The 20,263-nt window shown below is 36.5% G+C and overlaps 1 protein-coding gene and 1 long non-coding RNA gene across 3 annotated transcripts; both read right to left on the reverse strand.

Moving 5' to 3' along the window:
* Positions 1–5,939: 5,939 nt before the first annotated feature.
* On the reverse strand, positions 5,940–8,826 carry LOC147763029 (uncharacterized). 2 transcript variants are annotated; one of them, XR_015333588.1, is made up of 4 exons: positions 8,597–8,826; positions 7,084–7,176; positions 6,901–6,974; positions 5,940–6,675 (listed from the first exon to the last, which is right to left on the reverse strand). It is a non-coding gene; the product is annotated as an uncharacterized LOC147763029 (long non-coding RNA). The 2 variants fall into 2 exon arrangements; XR_015333589.1 differs by lacking the exon at positions 6,901–6,974 and having other exon boundaries at positions 8,597–8,821.
* A 74-nt stretch (positions 8,827–8,900) lies between these two features.
* Positions 8,901–10,155, reverse strand: LOC147763030 (uncharacterized). The gene is made up of 3 exons (XM_087010020.1): positions 9,936–10,155; positions 9,536–9,599; positions 8,901–9,369 (listed from the first exon to the last, which is right to left on the reverse strand). Exons 1-3 carry the CDS (start codon positions 10,074–10,076, stop codon positions 9,086–9,088), a joined length of 489 nt encoding a protein of 162 aa, XP_086866146.1. The 5' UTR covers positions 10,077–10,155; the 3' UTR covers positions 8,901–9,085.
* Between the last annotated feature and the right edge of the window lie 10,108 nt (positions 10,156–20,263).

Consider the following 20,263-nt stretch of genomic DNA (forward strand, 5'->3'; position numbering starts at 1 on the left):
CCTCTGATGGGTCGTCCAAGAAAAAATACTGGCCGTGAAGACCGACGACTGATTTTGATGTCCAGGTTGTCAAAGTTCGACACTGCTTGTCAGTTGACAACACAGTGGAACAATTTCACACATAAGAATGTGTATGTGAAAATTGCTAGGCGTCGGTTACATTCTCAGAGAGTGTACAGCAGGGTAGCAAGACTGAAACCTCTTATATCGTTACAAAACAGGCAACGTAGAGTAAACTAGGGTCAACAGGATCTGGAACTGGACAGTTCATGACAATTGGTCCTATATATTTTTCTGATGAGTGTCGCTTTGGTCTGACCTCAGATGACAGACGGGTACTATGCTGGCAAACTGCTGGTAAAGCATTTGAACCACATGCACTGAATTTTCGAACCCGGAGCAGCATATTCATCATGGTGTGGGGCTGCATAAGCATCCATGGCTTGGGCGAATTGAAAGTGGTCAATGGAAACATGAATCACTAGAAATATAACGATGTTTTGGAGTCAGGCTTGCTACCATCTATTACTGACATGTTTGGTGACAGGAATTAGCCATTTGTTCACCAGGATGACAATGCTCCTTGTCACAGGCCCAGAGCAGTTGATGATTGGTTTGACCGACAGGACATTCGCAGGGTGATGCGCCTGCCCAGAGTCTGGATGCAAACATAATAGAAAATGTGTGGAATGATATGTCAAAACTTTTGACAAATGCCCGTCTAACCAGCAGAGAAACTCTGTTATATTCAGTGTTTCATGCTTGGGCCAGCATAAGCCCTGAACGCATCAGACAATTATATAAAACATTGCTTCGTAGACTGGCACCTATTATTAGGTCACGTGGCTATGCCACTAAGTACTAATTTTGGACTTGAAACTGCATATTTTGGTAGAATGTATATTTTGTTCTCATTTTGTGATTTTTTTGTGAAATTTGATGTTAATAAAATGATACCAGGAGCATATCATTCCACAGTCATTTATCTCCCCCATAGTATTGGCTCAGTAGGGGTGACACTTCTTTTGTCCAGTGTGTGTACATGTCATAAATGCTCACTAAAATATTTAATATTATTACCAAGGGAACAGCCTCATTCGTGGAGGGAAAACATGTTACTGTAAAAAAATTAACAAAGACAATAAGCAAAAGTGTCTGTACCATAAGTAAATTAATAAAATAATAAATAGTGTAATAAATAAATAGGCGACCCATTCTTTCACGCAGTACGATAGGGTCTGGGAATGGTCCCTATGCTCCTTACTCTTGTCCACCCCCTCTCCCTAAAAGAAAAATACATGCTTCCTAGCAGGGGCTTCAACATTTTATCTTCAGATACCTAGCTACTTTTAATATTTGTAGTTGCAAAATGTATATAAGTTTTAATATCGTCAGCTATCTACGTGGGCGGTAATAATATGTTAGAATTCAATGCAGAGGAATGTAATGCTTTGTTTGCTTCTCATTTTAGGTGTGGTGGCTTAGTTAACTCTTCCTGGGAGAAATCAGGTCAGCAATACAGGTGGAAATTGAATATCTAACCGATTTTATAATATACTCACTGGTAAAATTGACTTACACTAAATGCCACACCCCATCTTAGCTATAGTTCACACACACACACACACACACACATTAACTAATGGTAGGGCCGTTTCCTTTTTTTTTCTTTTTTGTCCTTAATTCACATAGACAAAAAAATAGTCTATAACAGTATCAACTTCCAGCACTATATGTATTAGTATGCACGTTGTAAGAAAAAGGGTAAATTATGTTGAAAATGCTGAGCCAGACATTTGCAAAAATATGTACTGGTAACTACACTCCCCCAACCAAATGCCGTTAGTGGTGGCGGAATAAATACAGCAAGACCCCAACCCAGGGACCAAGAAAAGGTAAAAATAATATGTGGACAGATGCTGAATCAGACGTTTGCAAGAAAAATGCTAAGTCAGCAAGGTGCAGATGCGTAATAAAGCATCATTTGCAAACTATTCCATCAGATAAATAGGTTTTAAAAAAATTAAAATGCGAACGAAGTTGCGTTTTATTGAGAACTTTAATATCTTAAGGTTCATTACTACCTTAAAGTTTCCAATTTTTGCAGAATTTGCAAGGATAAAATGGTCTTCATTCTGGAACATTTTGGTGAAAATAATTTAAACTTTTAAATTATATAAAAATTGATAAGGAAAGTAAAATAGGTCATTTTATGGACCATCCTGTAGATGCGTTAATTAATAAAAGTGAGTGGTGGCGGAATAAATAGGGTTTATTTAATAACATAACGTATTCATAGGTACAGAGGCGCGACGGCTTTTCATATTCCTTTGCTGAGAGAAAGGTGTTTGACGACGGTGTCTCCACTGATCTCTAAGATATTCCAGTTCTAAGAATAAACCGCAAACTCCAATGACATTTGCAAATACCGTTTATATCACGCCTGCCCACTGCTGATGCTAAACTGGCACAACTTACATATAGTTTGGTGTGAAGTTGGTCAAAGTACGGAAAACCTGTAGAGAGCGTTATGGCGGACGTGCTGCCGTCATCATTCACCGGGGCGGTGACGTCACCGTTATTTGTGCCATGCGGGTAAAGAATGCCTTCTGTTTGTGCGGATGTTAAACCCCGTTCCCATTGAAAAAGAAGAAAAATCAAGATGGTATGTTGAAGCCTCATGGCGAAGAAGAGCATCAGAACATCTGTTTTGTTTATCCTCTATCTCCGTTATCTCTAGCAACAGCCTGCTTATAATACATACCTTTAGTCTCTCTTTATGCTTTGACACTGACATAATACTGGGTGACTAAAAACATCAAAATTTCTCATTGCACCTGGATGATTATCGATCTGTGAAAAATAGTCGCATTTATTTCCTGTAAAACGCAAGGAGCATAGCGGTGTTATTTTTCACAGAAGGTGCCACATAAAGAAATCGAATACGGTAAAGTTGATAATAAGAATAATAAAAGACCAAATGAATTCATAAGATAAGAAAAAAAAAAAAAAAAAAAAAAAAACATTTCGGATCTCTCTGTATTGTTCCAAGAAGAGCAGTTACTAGATAACCTCAATTTAGACCGCCCATTCATTCAACAAGGAACTAAAGTTTGACAACAAAAGCCAGACCCAATTTCCTAATTTATGACACGCCCAGTGGTTTATTTTTTTGAGTCTGAGGCAGCGATGAAAAAAAGACAAATACAAAACCTCACTGAAAAAACAGAGCTTCTGACAAAGTATAAGTTGGCATGCACAGGGTTTTTCAAGTGACATTTCTACAGCAAGAGGTACATGTGCCCTTCAGGCAGAGGATGTGATATAAAAAAATATTATATAAAATAGCCCGGTACACCGATTTGATAGTGCACTATCACATTATAATCCAAATTAAGATATATATCTATTACTGCATTTGTCTAAGGTTGACCAAGACAACTAGCAAACACTTACCACACGTTTTCTCATTGGTGTCGCGCATGTTTACATAAAACAGTCCCAACAAGCTTAACACTGATCAGTGTGATTCTTTATTGTACCAGTTATGCTGTTTTTTTTTGTTTTTTTTGTATTGGTTGAGTAAAATATCAGTACATTTAACAGTGTAACACTGTCATTTTGGTGACCATCCCCGTATGTCCGCTGTAGTGGTCCCATTATATTAAGCTACACTGTCCTTAACACTTAATCCGAGCTAATGGTGCACGCGTGTGTGTCTGGGGTTATTAATGGTCAATTTTACATAGACTACATATACAGTAAATATCTGGTCAGCAGTGATTCCCCCCATATTTTAAACAATTTCATTTTGTATTGCCTCTAAGTGAAACGTGTTGAAAATTGTTTGGGTTTTGCAGTTTTGGCAACAGGCTTTCAACCAAATGCTTTATTGGTATCAAATCTGTTGACCCACGTGGCATTGCGAAACCTGGCGATAGGTTCCGAGACGGCTTCACCAATGGAGGCAAGCACAGTCACTCCGTCACAAACAGAACATCAGTCTTCAGCAGCACTTAACTTCGATGCCTCAGGCTATATGTATATCCAAATCCAAAGTGGGCAACCGTGTTTTATAATTACTCGTGCTTAATTCCGGCTCATGTCAAACGACAAAACCCAACCCGGACCATTCTGCCAACCTTCGATTCAATTCAGTCTCTATCAGTACCATCATTGTCAATGTAAACCATGTCTCAGTGGAACCAACCCCTTCAAAAGTCATTACATATCAATCTATTAAGCAATCAGCAAATACTGTTGTCAAATAATTGCTTATCTTGAATCACAGCTTAGGATAAATGTTGCATAGTGGGGGCCTCTTTGCAACCCCACAAACGAAATGTGTGCAAAATTATTTGAAAATAATAACTTTCGCTGAATCGTCACATCATAATTTTTAGGATGATGAGTCGTATTTAGTATTTCATATATAATTATTATCCCTAAGGCCTTAACATTTAATGCAGGCAACAATTTGCTACATTGTTATTATTGTTAAAATTATAAGGATAGTGAGTTTATATAATAAAAGCGGCCTTGTTTGGCCAAAGCACATGAACCTTCTCTCTTGCCTTCTCTCTTGTTATGAATGGGACTATGGGACTATGAAATGCGACTATGAAAGTTTGCGGTACACTGGGATGCAGGAGACAGAAATGTTATTTATGTTGTAGTCTGTAATACTTATTTTTCCTTTACCGTTACTGTTTCTAACAAATCATAAATGCTTACCATGCTTGCTCATTAAATGCAGTGCTAACTCAGGGAAAACCCCATTAAATAAACCAGGGTCCCGTAACTCGAAAGCATCGCGCATTGCGACCGAGCGCAAGTGTCTTGATTCCATAACTCGCCCATACTCGCCCCATATAACACACTGTAGCCTCTATGTGATATCGCTATTCGCAAAGCTTTCGAGTAACGGGGCCAGAACTAGTCATCTCAGACCTCATTGTTGTCATTAAATTATAGAAACGAAAACTGTGATTTATATTTTACCAAGGAGTTATAACAGAAGGAGATTACACGCAAGCCTCTCTATTGTCCGATGTCTGTTACGGTGGGCGGAGCTAGCTACGGGGGGCCTCCTGTCTCAAGGTTTCGTCTGGGTCGCTCTCCTCCGCTCGGAGATTGATTTTATATGCGTTATTTCGCGTTAGAATTCGATCAGTAGTGTCAAAGCGGCGCTGTATGCTGACGATTTTTTTCACAGGTAGTTATTTGGACGATGTGCTGGGAGGGAACGATATCATAGAAAGCGATTTTAAGGTGGTGACTGAGGATGGTCGCCATGAGTATTTTTGAGTCGGTGATAGATGGCTTTTCTTTTGCACAACACAGTGAAAAATCACCAAGGATAAGTCAAAAGAAAACGTCCCAACTGTGGTTTGTGAAAATGACATTCAAGTGAACCTCTGTCCTCACTGCCAAAGAACATAATATTAATACATAAACGTTTGGACCCTCCTGCCCTTGGGTCCCATAAACATATACATTGAGACAGTGCCTAAGCTTTGTGACTGCATGGTTTTAAATTTCTTTAAGTATTTGTTTCTCTCACTCGGTATAATTTTAATATCCTAATGCATTGAAGTGAAATTTTAATCAAAGGTTGAAGCAATGCCACGACATGTCAATTTACTAAATACTCGTTATAAATTTCTTTATCTTGGAAATCTCCCTTTTTTTTAGGATTATTTTGACACATACTAACACTTCATATTTGTCGGTAAACAAGTACACAGTGCTAAACATTAAGAATATTCATTCATAAATATATTTATGTACAAAATATATCAGAAATTTTAGTATTAACTGAGCTTTTTAAAGTGAAACAAATAAAGATGAGAATTTTTAATTTCAAACTATTATTTACTATATTATCTTAAAATATCTTTTAAGTCAACTCTATACTCAAGCATCATGATAGTAGCATCTGTGAGTAAAACCATTTTATTATATCAATAGAAGAACAAAAACAAAATTTTACACATAAGCAGTAATTAATGAAGTCATAAGAATGATTAAGTTGCTATAGTTGTCCAGTTTTATGCAGTCTATGTTGGCATTTTTTTCAACCGTGCAAATAGAAATAATTATATTCTTTTTTATCTGACTTGCTGATACCAGTCTGTGCCAGATACTATTCCACTCACAGGCCAGCAAGGTCTGAGAATCTAATGGGCTGGATGAAAAAAAAACCCTAGAAGTTAAAGTGGCTAATTCTTACAAATAGGATAAAAAAACATGGGGTTTTCAAAAGGTAATTATAAGTAAAGACAACACTTAGTAAGAACATTTATAAAATGAACTGGAGCACATGTTACAGCTGAAAAAATTAACTGCTTTAAAGAAATTTCACTGAAACAGTCCAAATTTTACTTGCAATCAAGTAGACTGTTATACCATGGCACTCAACAAATTATATATAGGTTTTGAATTTTTTTCCACGTGACAGTAACATAAAATTTATGTCAACTTTTGAAATGTATAGAATCAGTTAGGTGACTGAAAATATTTTAAAATGTCATGAAGGAGCACTATTAATTTAATGCAATCTCTGTTGGCCAGTCTTATCCAGTTTCTTCTCCAAAAAGGACAACTCAAGTGAGAATTTCTTCAGGACCTTTTCTTCTGCCTGCCAATGTCATGCCACTCAGAAAAGAGAGAAACCTGTAGGTTAGAAAAAAACAAACATCATAATAGCATTATGAACTACTAGTATCCATGTAGACATTATGGAATTACGCAGTGAAGTTTAATGTATCTTGTTATGACTTGACTGAAATAATGTTCACCACATAAATGAACAATTTACAACTAAAATTATATAGAATATCAAGATTCATGATCACAAGCTAATAACTCCAAGAAATTGAAAGAAATTGTACTTATTACAAGAAATTATTTAAATCCGCCCTGGTTCCTACTCTTCTGACAGGACAAAAAGGGGATTTCAGAGAGGCCGGTTGCTAAAAGGAAAATGCCCAAGGTTGTTGTATTTTGAAAAAAAATTTAAAAAAAGGGTACTGTTGTTTGAATGTTTAATGCATCGTAGGCATTATGAGAAAAGTAACTTACCCCAGACACGCTGACCTCCTTTTTTCATTGACATTTTTTAATTTTTTCCAGCCTGACCATAATTCATACATTCAATGCAGCCTTCTCCCATATCTATAATAGAAGGGAAAAAAACTTGAGCAGTGTTAAGATAAGCATGTAAAATTCATTATCAATTTTGAGAGAATTTCTGTTTCAACACTGCAAGATGAAATATTTACTTTCAAGTAATGAATAAACCTTAATAGAGTTCTATTCTTTTGTAACCACCAAGGCAAAGCTTCTTTCTTAAAATGAACTGAAACATCCAAGCTTGCCACCTAACATGCCAAAGTAGTGAAGTATAATTAAAGTAGAAAAGCAAGTAGCCTTAATTATAGAGGTGTCTTACACAATAAGGTGTGTCTTACACACCTTGACCCAAAGGGAGATGTGTAGTGAGATAACAGGTAGAGTAATTGGTGGAGCCTAGGTGAACTTAAAACCTTAAGACTTTAAATTAAGACAGCACCAGGATTCATGTGTGTTCTTTTTTCAAAGGTTTAATATGAATTAAAACATATACATGTATATGTAAAAGGAAGACTAAATAAGTTTAAAATAACTACAGGTATACCAAAGATACTGGACCGCCATGATGGAAAATGCTGGGTGGAGGCAAAACTTTTCCAGTCAAAATAACTGAGCACCTTACTTTAACAACAAAGTTACCACTCCAAAGCCACCCATCGTGGTGAGAAGAAAAATGATGACCAACTGTCATGATAAGTCTTTTTAGTTTTAAACACGAAAAAGGTAAATGCCAAAATGGTACATTTACCCATAACACTAGAGTAAAAAATTGGTATTCTGAACAAATCAGGTTATTTTTTTCAAGAAATATTGGAGCAATACCCATGCAATATATACCACGCCACGACCAAGGTGTTCAAGAATCTAAACACACCAAATTTTTTTATAATCTTGCATTTGAAAAGTACAAAAAGCGGTAAGGCTTTTGGCCGTAACAAGCGTAACACTTTTTGATCGGAACTCATGAAAATTGTCAATTGTCGTATCCAAGCTAGACCACATGTAAAATCGCAAAAAAAAAAAAAAAAAAAACAATACTGCTCAAGCAAGTGTGTTGCACACATAACAATTACTTAAATTTTATGACTGTCATGTGACACAAGTTTCAAAAAGTAGGAGGAAAATGTCTTTTGGAGTAATTTTTTTTCGAAATATTAACAAGATGGCGGCTTAAGCATCTGCTTGTTATTCGGCTACTGAAAGTGCACCTAAGTTTTATTCTTTGCTATTGCCACAAATTACTTAACAATTGCAACTGTATAAAGACCAAACTTTCTTCATCTGATACTATATTTATAGGCACTTGTTATGAGTGGGAAATATTTTTCGTGCAATATTTATTCTCCACACACCACCTCGCGAGATCAACGTGTAGCTGGACACTTACACAGTGAGACCCTACGACATAAAAGTTGCAATTTATCTTCATATTTCGTGTAGTTATGCATTTAAAAGCACTTACCTGTTTTTTGAAAACCTTGTCCAACGTAATATCATATAAATTCTGTATTTCTCTCATTTTTTAGAAACTTGGGACTCCGTTTCTGTGTCTGTCCTCAAAAATCAACAGACGAAGGCACAGATACTAACAAACGAGATTTAAACGAGAGTAGCAATTAAGCGTAACAGAGATAGGCATCTATTGTTCTCTGGGTTCTATTCATTCCGACCAATGAGAGACCGTAATACGGGCTCCGCCCCACGCGTGTAATCTCCTTCTGTTATAACTCCTTGATTTTACATTACCATACATTTATTTTGCATGACTAAGTAGGTGTTTATTAATCAAGTATTATATAACCGATATCAATCTTACGGAATTTATGCCTATGGTGCTGGCTACACCGATTTATAAAGATTATAATAAAAAAAGACAGTCGCATTGGCGATTTGTCTCTTGCAAAATGAAGTGACATTTTCTATTTCGTAATATGAACAACACTCAAATTCTTCATTTCTTCAAACACTTTAACTGGATAAGTAGCAAGAAAACTTCTTTTTGTGACCATAAAGGTGTCATGGTGATGACGGACGCTGTTGAATATGTTTGGGCAGTCGACTCAAAACATTTATTCTCCATTTGAGCCAGCTCTTCAATTAAAAGAGGAGCTATATCCGGGTACTTTATACACTGCGGCAGCATGCCGGCGACACAATCCCGATAGTGACATGGATTGTTGTTGGTGTGATATCGCTCGGCACAGCGAGAGGAAAGCCAATCTGCACAATCATTACCTAAAAAAGTACACACAAAAATATTTATGTGTATTAAGAACTATTTGCATTTAAATGTACCATTTAGATTTTTTGTTTATAGCTGTAAACTTTCGGATGACAAGTACATCTGTAGTGTTCGTTTACTATTTTGCATTTAAAGAGACACAATATAAGCATATCTCACCAGAGTTCAATTCGGCATTGCTTTCACAGAACATAAAAAGGAAGACTGCACTCCATGATAAAAACTGCAATAACAGCTATTGTGAAATGAATTATGTATACCCCAGCATAGATATGTTTATCAACGTTTTAACATAACTTCAACAAAGATTCAACGTTGAATCAACGTTGTGTCCCTGCTGTTAAGTCCTAATATTCAAGCGCATTTATCATTAATCGAACATCAACTACCAAGCACTTTAAGTTAAATAACAAATTTTCAACTACTTAATTATGCTATATAACTTGCTGTCGTTTACATATTATTACACGTCCTCACATTAAATCTAGTATAATAATTCATACTTGTTGCTCGTGAGTATACATGTAACTGCCTATGAAATATAGCAGCATGCACTCACCTGGATTGCACAAAATGCTGGCGTCGCCATCTTGTCCTCATTTTTACAGGTAACGATAACAGCACGCCAGTAAATGGAAACAGTACGTGCGAGTAAATGATCAGTGAAGCTCGCAATGAAGGAAATATTAACCGATGGCATTTACGACCAACCGTAGTCACTTATATTTATACAACATTGGTCAAAAAGGTTGTCCCACCCCCATTTCCATGTGCTTTCATTTACAAATGTTCACCTCACAGAGGTATATTGTTATAAACAGTGCTTTTTATACCAGATACCATGTCTAACATGATTAATGGTTCAAAAAATACAAAATAGTGGTGTGAATATGCATATTTTATACCATTTAGTCAAATTCATAACAGGTACCCCCTCAAATCCAATATTTCACTGTTATTTCCACAGATGTAAAGAAATGCCTATTAAATTGAAAAGACGCCATCAAATGTCACCAAATTTACACATAATTAGCATTAGGATGTGTTAGTTAAAGGTCACGTGCTTAATAGCGTGTGCGTCTACTGTGTACTGCAATTATCTCCTGTAGATGGCACGACAAGCCTTTAACAAGGGTAAAAATTCTGTTTCGTGGGATATTATCCCATTCTTCCAAAATAGCTTGGGGGAGTTGGTCCACGTTTTTATGGGGTTGGTTCTCCTCTGCATTGCAAACTCCAATTCATGTCACAGTTTATTAGTAAGGTTAATATCAGGGCTCAGAGATGGTAGTTCCATCCTTAGAACATTGTGTTTCTACAACAAATCACTTGCCAGGCGAGAAGTGTGAGCAAGTGTACTGTTATGATGAACCCTGGGGTTAACCCCAAAGTCAGTTCTTGAAGATGGGGTGAGATATCAGCTGAGAATGCTATGTTCAGTTATCCCACAGGGACCTGAACCTGGCCATCCATCACTGGAAGGAAGTCGGTTTTGCTGCCGAATCAAATTATTTCTTGTATCCCATTGATGGTCAAATTAGGGTCTGTAGACATGTTGAAAAATGCCTCTTGGAAGGGTTTGTGCAGGATAATATCGCCTGAGGTGTTAGATCAGTCGGCAATTGGGGAACATTCCAAGCCCGTGGTTATTAGTACATTTTTCCTTCTGGAACAAAACGTAACTGGGGCATTTTACGGTAACATTCTCAATAGATAGCTGACTCTATTTGCAAGAAGTGACTTCAAGGATGCTACCGGCTTCATTGTGACAACGCACTTGCTCACATCTCTCGTCTGGCAAGTGATTTGTTGTTGAAACACAAGGCTCTGAGGATGGGACAACCGTCTTTGAGCCCTGATATTAATCCTACTGAGCCCCTGTGGCAATAATTGGAATGTGCATTGCAGAGGAGAACCAATTCCGAAATAATCTGGACCAACTCCGCCACGCTCTTTAGGATGGATGGGACAATATCCCACAAAACAGAATTTTTACCCTTGTTGAAGGCTTGTCGCGCCATCTACATGAGATAATTGCAGTACACGGTAAACGCACACGCTATTAGGCACGTGACCTTTAACGAGCAGATCCAAATGCTAATTATGTGTAAATTTGGTGACATTTGATGGCGTCTTTTCAATTTAATAGACAATTCTTTACATCTGTGGAAATCACAGTGAAACATTTGAGGGGGTACCTGTTATAAATTTGACTAAATGGTATAAAATGTGCATTTTCACACCACTATTTTGTGTTTTTTGAACCATTAATCATGTTAGACATGGTATCTAGAATAAAAAGCACTGTTTATTACAATATACCTCTGTGAGGTTAACATTAAATAAAAGCACGTGGAAATGGGGGTGGGACAACCTTTTTGACCAATGTTGTATAGTGAGCGAAACATTACAGAACAGCAGGTTTAAACTACAGCATGATGGCCAATATGTCGCCGGAAGTAAACCAACGAAGGAGTTTGCACAGCCTGTAAATACTGTAAAACTACTTGATGATGTTTGCGGCATATATGCAAGGTAAAACACGCGTTACACTACTTACTCCGTAATTTTGTCTGCTGGGACCATCAAATGTGGATTTATAGCCATTTACATTGCCGTTGCACATAACAGATCCCTTCACCGTGACGAGATATGGATTGTCACCAAACAAATGCAATGGACATTATAATCACTTCTATCTTTCTCACATGATGATTCGCAGAGTTGAGGTTAAGTTTTAGTTCTAAACTATGCAAAATGTCATTGGTGAAATAAATAAGCCTCTACTTTTTTCAGGACCCTAGCCAGGGGGGTCAGAAGAACGATGTTCAACTACCTTTGTGACACGATTTATCATATGTATAATCCGATTCATTGAGATATGAATGCGAAATAATTCTTTTTTGAAAATTTTCCTCGTAATTTGCTAAAAATGCTCAATATCCCCTGGCGCCATGCAGTTTCATAAGAAACAAGCAGTCCTGTATACAGGGGAAGGGGGGGGGGGGTAAGAGAGGGCTTGAAAGAATCGCCATTTTGTACCGAAAAGCATTATTCTTATCAAATTTTGATTACAAAATTTCAAAGTGGATCAAATGAGGGGGTAAAAAGTCAATTTTCATTAAAAAAAATAATAACAGGCCTGATGAAGGATCACAAAACACAGCAGTTTTCGTCAATTAACATAGAAATATATTATATTTATATTTTGAATGTAAGGCCTGTCAGAACACAATTATATACTGTACTTAGAAGCCTATTGATGATGAGTTATCAAAGAACACCTGAAGTGATGTTTCGGATATAACGTAGACATAAACGGATAATTTTATGGCACTATTGTATGGATAGACAGTAACGTTAACGTTATAAACCGAATCGAATGTGAGAAATACTTCGTTCTACTTTACTTTAACAGTGCCTTCAGTGTCACTGAGGGAATATTTTTGTCGGGGATAAGGTGGAGGCAAAAGATGGTGCAAAATAAGTTAATCTGATTTTAGATGTAACATCATGTTGCGGTATTTTATACATTCTAGAACCTTGCACTTCTTGGTTGAGTGAACTCTTGTTCATGATGTGTAAAAATACTGACAAAGAAATATACAACATTGGTCAAAAAGGTTGTCCCACCCCCATTTCCGTGTACTTTTATTTACAAATGATCTCCTCACAGCTGTAAATTGTTAGAAATAGTGCTTTTTATTACAGACACCGTGTCTAACATGATAAATGGTTAAAACTAGTGGTGAAAATATACACATTTTATACCATTTAGTAAAATTTATAAGAGGTACCCCCTCAAATCCACTGTTTCACTGTGACTTCTACAGATGTAAAGAAGTGTCTATAAAATTGAAAAGACGTCATCAAATGTCACCAAATTCACACACAACTAGCTTTTAGGGGCTTTTGCTTATCTTATTGCATTAATTTTTTCTTTTTAGTCTTTTACACACATTTGTATAACGTCTAACTTTGGTTGCTATTTTCAATATTTTCATAACTTTTCTTATTCATAATATTAACAATATTATGAATTAGATAATATTAACAATAATATTAATGAAAAATACCGGCAATAAGCGGAAAAAAATAATGAAAATAAAAATAACACGATAAACTTTAATTAATTAGGCGAACACCATTATGATATAATATTTGAAAAAAATCTAGCGTTGTGGAAAGCCTTAACATATGTTCTTCATAAAGTTATGGAAAAGTCTACAATTTTACGAATTTTACGGTTAACGACAGGTAATTTCAAAATTTTGGAGCATACTGGTATATGTATCTCGAATGCACGCCCCTATGCATGTTCATAAGCATTATGATCGGCAGTTAAATACTTTAAAATGGGACAGAAAATAGACGTATGTCGCACAGCTATCAAAGGTGTAAATGTCTACATCATGCCAGTGATACAAAAAAGGCATAGATTTCCCAAGAGCCTAAAGATGAAACATAGTGCTTGACATTAAATAGTCTGCCTTACCTCGTGCTGAGAAGGACAGTGTGTGCATTTTACATCTATATAGCTATAGTGTGCCCAATGCAAAAAACATCAGTGGAGACATCAACAGTCCACACACTCCCACAGACAAAAGCTGCCCACTGCTGGATTTTGTACGGTCGGTTAAATTGTTTTAGTACTTCAAAATAAAACTGAGACCCTATTGAAGAGAGCCAAGGTATCTAGCTATATAATAATTTATCGGTTCACATGTTATTTTCAGTGTACTGTGTGTGAAAAACACAAAATATATTTGAAAACGAGACGAGGTTCCAGGACCGTCTACAAAATCTAGGGAAAGAAAACAGAAATTAAACACACCGAAATCCGTAAAAAAGAGTTTCACGATAAAGAAACTATGAATTCAACGGACAAAGATTTTCTATCGGAGAGGATAATGCATGAAATCGAACTAATCTGATCAGCGATTGTCGACATCTGGCTGTTTTTTTTTTATTTGTCCTCGTAATTTGGTAAAAATGCTCAATGTCTCGGGATTAAGTCACTTTTCGCATTTCACATGAAGGGCGTCTTGCCATGCGTGCAACACCTTAGGGTTTGTGTTTTCATAAAGTGGCTTCATTTCCTTTCAAATACTTTTGCGCTTTATTTTCCATCATTATAAATTGGTAATTAAATTATACATGCATGGGGCCTACATAATAGGTGGGACCGTTTTTGACCCCATTAAATTTGAAATATGTTTTTATGTGTGAGCACGTGTTTGTTCAAAATACATTCACTTACATTTACTAACTTTTGTGGCAACAACTCCGCCTTTCATATTCTACTAAATAAGTGAATGTTATACGTTTAATTTCATACGAGTGTCCATATCTTGTTCATTGATGCTTCATGTAAATCTTCAAAACAAAACAAAACAAAAAAATAATAATAATAATTCAAGTTGCATTTGAACATGCCTTAAGCATTAAATTGGAGATTACCAGACTACCGGTATCTGTTACCTTTTTATACGGTTTTACATCAAATCTTTAACGCGTGCTTTCACCATGGTTGTACTTGCTTAACCAATTTGATAACGATTAGCAGCAGGAGCAGCAGGTCCGCTTGGTATTTGCTGCAAGTACAAGAAACAGGTAAAACATCCCAAAGCATGTTACGGAACTACTTATATATATACACTGGTAATAAAAGTTTTGAATGACGAGGGAAGTTATGTTGGTCAGTTATCTTCCGCAAATTGGTTTGTTTACATGTAAATTAAATATTTTGTTAAAGTTAAGAAACGGTTTATCACTATTGAAAATTCGCTGTGATCATTGTTTTTATTTTGTCACACAATCCTGGATTTTGAAAAAGACAAAGATGCATAATGAACAAACTGTAAGACCTCCATTTTTGTTTATACATTGGATGAATGATACATTATAAAATACAAATGCAAAATCACGAAAAGATCGAAACTAAATCGTAAGAGTTTTCATTTGAATGGTTAAAACTGCATTATTACCACAAAGTTTACACAAACACTATTTCCTTTCAAATTTCATGCTTTAGAATACTATGTTTTTCAGTATATGATAAAGGGTGTCAGACAGAGAGTAATTTATAAATACATGTATATGCCTAAGTCACAGGTGGGGTCGTTTTGACGTCGTCACTAAAAAGGATTGGGTATCGAGTGAGGAAGCAGACTCTTTTTGGGGGGTAGCAATTTAGATAAATCTCAGCGCTTCTGCTATATTTTATGGGCACGTTTGGTCCAATGAAACCATCTGTGTGTACTTGGTGCACATATTATTTCAAGTGCAGTATGTGTTCAAAAGAATAATGCTAGAATTATCTATTTTGCTGAACTAACTTCCAGCTGGGGAGTTCAATCCCCTTGTGCCATGCAGTTTCATAAGAAATAAACAGGTCCGTAGGCAGGGGGAAGAGGGGAGTTAAGGGCTTGAGAGAATCCCCCTTTTGAAATAAAAAGCATTATCCTGATCACAATTTTGATTTTAAAAAATTCAAAGTGGATCAAATGAGGGGGTAAAAAGGTACCTTTTTGGATTACAATAATAATAATGATAATAATTATAATAACACGCCTGATAAAATGTATGTTGTAAAGTTATGAAGTGTTGGTATCGGATAGGCGCGCAGGAAGCATATTTAAATGAGGGGTGAAGCAAACAGGAAAAATTAGCGACGAGGGTTGGTGGAGGGAGAGGAGGATATTGGCAAAAAGCTGTAACATATCATTGACTAACAGAAGTATAATATGGTAAAAAAAAAAAAAATAATAATAATTAGCCAGGGTCCTCTAGCCGCCGATGTGCTTGGAAAAGGAGGAGACCTAATACGCACATTTTGCCTTACAACAAAATTTTGAAAATAAGTCAGAGGTCCGAATACATACAGTTGTACTTTATTAACTTGAAATTAATTATATAATAACATGGTCGTCATTATAAAAGTAACGAGTAGGAATTACATTATACTGTACGTTTTAAATCAAAAGCATTCGCATTATTTTAATTTCACTATTATCATAGCTTTCAGAACAAAACAGTTTCAACACCGTGGCGCTCAGTTGAAAAACCATGGACACTTCCAAGTGAAATTAATCTGTTCTTCTAAATCTGAGAGTCTTAAGATTTCAAGATGGCCATGTCCATATAGCAGAGTAAAATATTCACATTTTGGTCTGACAGCAAAATAAGTCCCATTCGGTAGACTTCATACGTGTATATTCATTGAATCGTAAGCTACTGATACTCAAGGCAATCGGTGTGCTGAATATGTTTTTAAAATTGTTTTTAATATATTTATTTGAGCCCTTTATTCAATTATACTGATTAAAACTAAAGTAATGCCTGTACAATCATTCAGTACAATAAGCAAAAACAACAACAATAATATTGCCACAAAAACTCAATCTGTGTCAAACGTTCATTCAGTTGATAATAAAGGAACTCTTGTCAGTGAAATGTCTTAATTCAACCTTTTAGGTTCTTTTTTTCATTACTAACAACCTAAAATGTTCTGAACATGTTGAATACATTTATAAATTCATGAGCACAATTGCATTATCTACGTCAACTTAAATGGGCAAAACTATCCTCATCAGATCTTGTACAGGTGCACCAAAGTTCTTCTTTCTCTGTTTTTTAAGGTGTACAGGTATGAAAGGTTTTAAAAGAAGCTGTGGATGGCAAAAATAAGCATTTTTGGGATTTTCAAACCCATGGAGTGTTGTATAACACCCAACATTTACATTTCTTTTTCTTTAACCAGCTTTTAGAGCCTTTTTCTTATCTTATTGCATAAATCTTTTCTTATTAACACCATTATGATATAATATTTGAAAAAAAAACTATGATGGAAAAGTGTGTATTTTTATGCATTTTACGGTTAACGACAGGTCATTTCAAAGTTTTGGAGCATACTGGTACATGCATCTCAAATGGACGCCCCCTATAAGATGCATGTTCATAAGCATTATTATCGGCAGTTAAATACTGTAAAATAGAACAGGCAATAGATGCATGTAGCACAGCTATCAAAGGTGTCAATATCTACATCATGCAAGTGATTCGAAAAAAGGCATAGATGTCCCAAGTGCCTTACGATAAAACATAGTACTTTACATTAAATTACATGCCTTAGCTCGTGCTGAGATAGCATGCAGTGTCTTAAAAAATAAATGTTATGTGCTCAGTCATATTGACTTTTCTTTCATCTCCAAGCTGGATTTCACAACTACATCATTAGTATCCAAAATGCAAAAAACATCATTGGAAACACCAACAGTCCCCATACCCCAAAAGACAAAAGCTGCCCGCTGCTGGATGGTGTACGGTCGGTTACTTCAGGGAACAGCAATTCTGTCGGTGTCTTTCGATTAGACTCGCGGTCAGTGTGCACTGCACAAGGTGAGATTTTCACGCGATCACGTACCTCTATCAGGAAATCTACACCTCTGTAACTGTAAGTCGGCATTCTCTCGGCAAACTTATCTTGCAATACTGACAAAAAAGGCAATCCATCTCTGTACGTTTTTACTGTTGCCCGCAACAACAATCCAAAGTCTCCTACAACATCACCGTAGTCTCTCGTTTCAGGTTGTTCAAGGTTCGAGCTGTTCACTGCACGACATATGTGATGTATCACTTTCCTTCCCTGCCAGACGTCCCGAAATTCATTGTCCATGTGTATCTTTTTAATTGAGAGACGTTTGCCAAAATCTTCGCAGGCGCTAATGGTCTTATTCATGTTAACGTTTAAGTTTTTGGGCGTCTTAAAAAGCAAGGTGAGTGTGTATGCCGCCTTGAACATGTGTGTGAACAGTGACGGGCACGGGTCCGACTCTTCCTCGCCTGGGCAGCGTTCCTGGATTAAAAAAAGAAAGCCAATTACAAGCTCTACTACCATGATCAGACAATGATTAACAATGTATAAACGCTTTTGGTATTTATTAATCGGCTAACAAATTAAGATTTCCTTAATTTTTTCACCAATATCAGAGAAACAGCACAAAGCGTTTGCATAGTTTTTTTCTCGGTTTCAGAAAGGTGCTACTTTGTATCAGTCAAACTTATTGGTTCATGTTAACGTCGTTGATGCAACCTGAGGAAATAGATCTTTCTGTTCTCTATTTCTCGAATTAAAGTTTCAATTTCTTCACACACACACACACACACACACACACACACACACACACTTGAGTCTTGCGACCGGCCATATTATAAAAAAACTCTTTTTTTTGCATTCATGCTGTTTTTACATGATCTAAATCGCCTTCGCTGTTTGACCAAAAACACCATGAAATTAAGTTGCTATGCAAAAGCAAATACATCCTGTTTTCCGATTTACGGATATTTGGTGTTTGTTAAACAATTTCACTTGGTCTTGACTAATCAATAACAAAAGCTAACAATAGTATTGTAGCTAACAATAGCTAACAATAGCCTCTCCTTACCATAATAGTATGAGCCTTGTTTGCCGTACAGGAATCTGGTAGAGCGGGTGCAAATATATCCACTAAGGCACGAAATCCAAAAGGGCTGAAATTTCTAACCCCTTCCTCTGGAATAGCACACATAAAAGCCAATGTAATTTTCGGGTAATCGTTTTCATCAAACGAAAATTAAGGTATACGCATATTACATAACATTAAGATCTTTTCATTTCCAGTATATCTTAACTGTTAGAAGGATATGAAATATATTTGCAAGTAAAACCCAGGCAGAGTGCTGTGCTCCGGTAAACCACGTCATCCTAAAAATAATATTCAAATCCCCACTGTATACAGTGAGGGCTTTTACATGATCTTATTTTAAATAATATTACCATTATTAATGTTATTATTATTTACAGGCTCTTGGCGTAATCCAACCATGGGGTCCATTACATGTTATTATTTTTACGTAGACAATCGCCATTTTTGTCAACATAAGAAAAGCTTAGAAAATGATCGTTCATGTATGCGTAAAGGTAAATTAATGTCATGGGGTTAACTTAATTGTAGCCAAACATGTATTCAAAGATGATATCGCTATTCGCGTGCGGCCGACAAATACAGTGCAGCAATCGACCCCCAACCTCGGAGAACCGCCCTTAGGGCCAATGTAAATGCAATAACGACATACATTAATTAAAGATAGTAAAGCCGCTAATTACCTCAGACAAGGAGGTTATGTTTTCACCCTTGTTTGTTTGTCTGTCTGTCTTTCTGTTTGTCTGTCTGTCATGAACATGACTCAAAAAGTTATGGACCGATTTTGATGAAATTTTCAGGACCTGTCAGAAATGGGCCAAGAAACAGATGATCGGTTTTTGGTGGTGATCCGGATCAATAATTAACCAATAATCAATCAATAATCAATAATCAAAAAACTAAATCATTATAGAATGAAAATTAAGGGGCATTGGGTGGAGACTTTGCTGCCTTGGCGGAGGTCTGCGCTCTCGGAGTGCTTTTCTAGTATTCGAGAATCTAATTACCTTTATCCTGTGTGATCTCCTCTGGGCACTGAAAAATTGTTGGTTTATTCGTATATTGGCAAATCCAACAAAAGTGATTTTTGTAATACTCTATCTGCGTAAACCGACTACCGTACACCACCTCTTGCGTGATAGGCAAACTGTGACCCTTTTCGCAAAGGTTTCGATAAGGGTTTCCCTCCTGACAAAATATTTCGCTGTCAAGCCATGTATACCCTCTAGCGTGAGTGCCATCTTTGATGCACGGCCTACCGTCAATACCTTTCGGTTCTTCAAAATACAGCTGGCAATCGTGAGAGTCATGGACAAGATGGAAAATGTCAGATGTGTTTCTGCTGTCTGCAAAAAAGTCACTAGAACTCTCAGGACAAATGACGAACGCTGGCCATGTTCTGTATGACGTCACACCATGACAA

The sequence above is a fragment of the Lingula anatina genome, chromosome 3 (assembly GCF_051362555.1).
Source record: "Lingula anatina isolate TDL-2025a chromosome 3, LinAna3.0, whole genome shotgun sequence".
NCBI classification, from domain to species: domain Eukaryota; kingdom Metazoa; phylum Brachiopoda; class Lingulata; order Lingulida; family Lingulidae; genus Lingula; species Lingula anatina.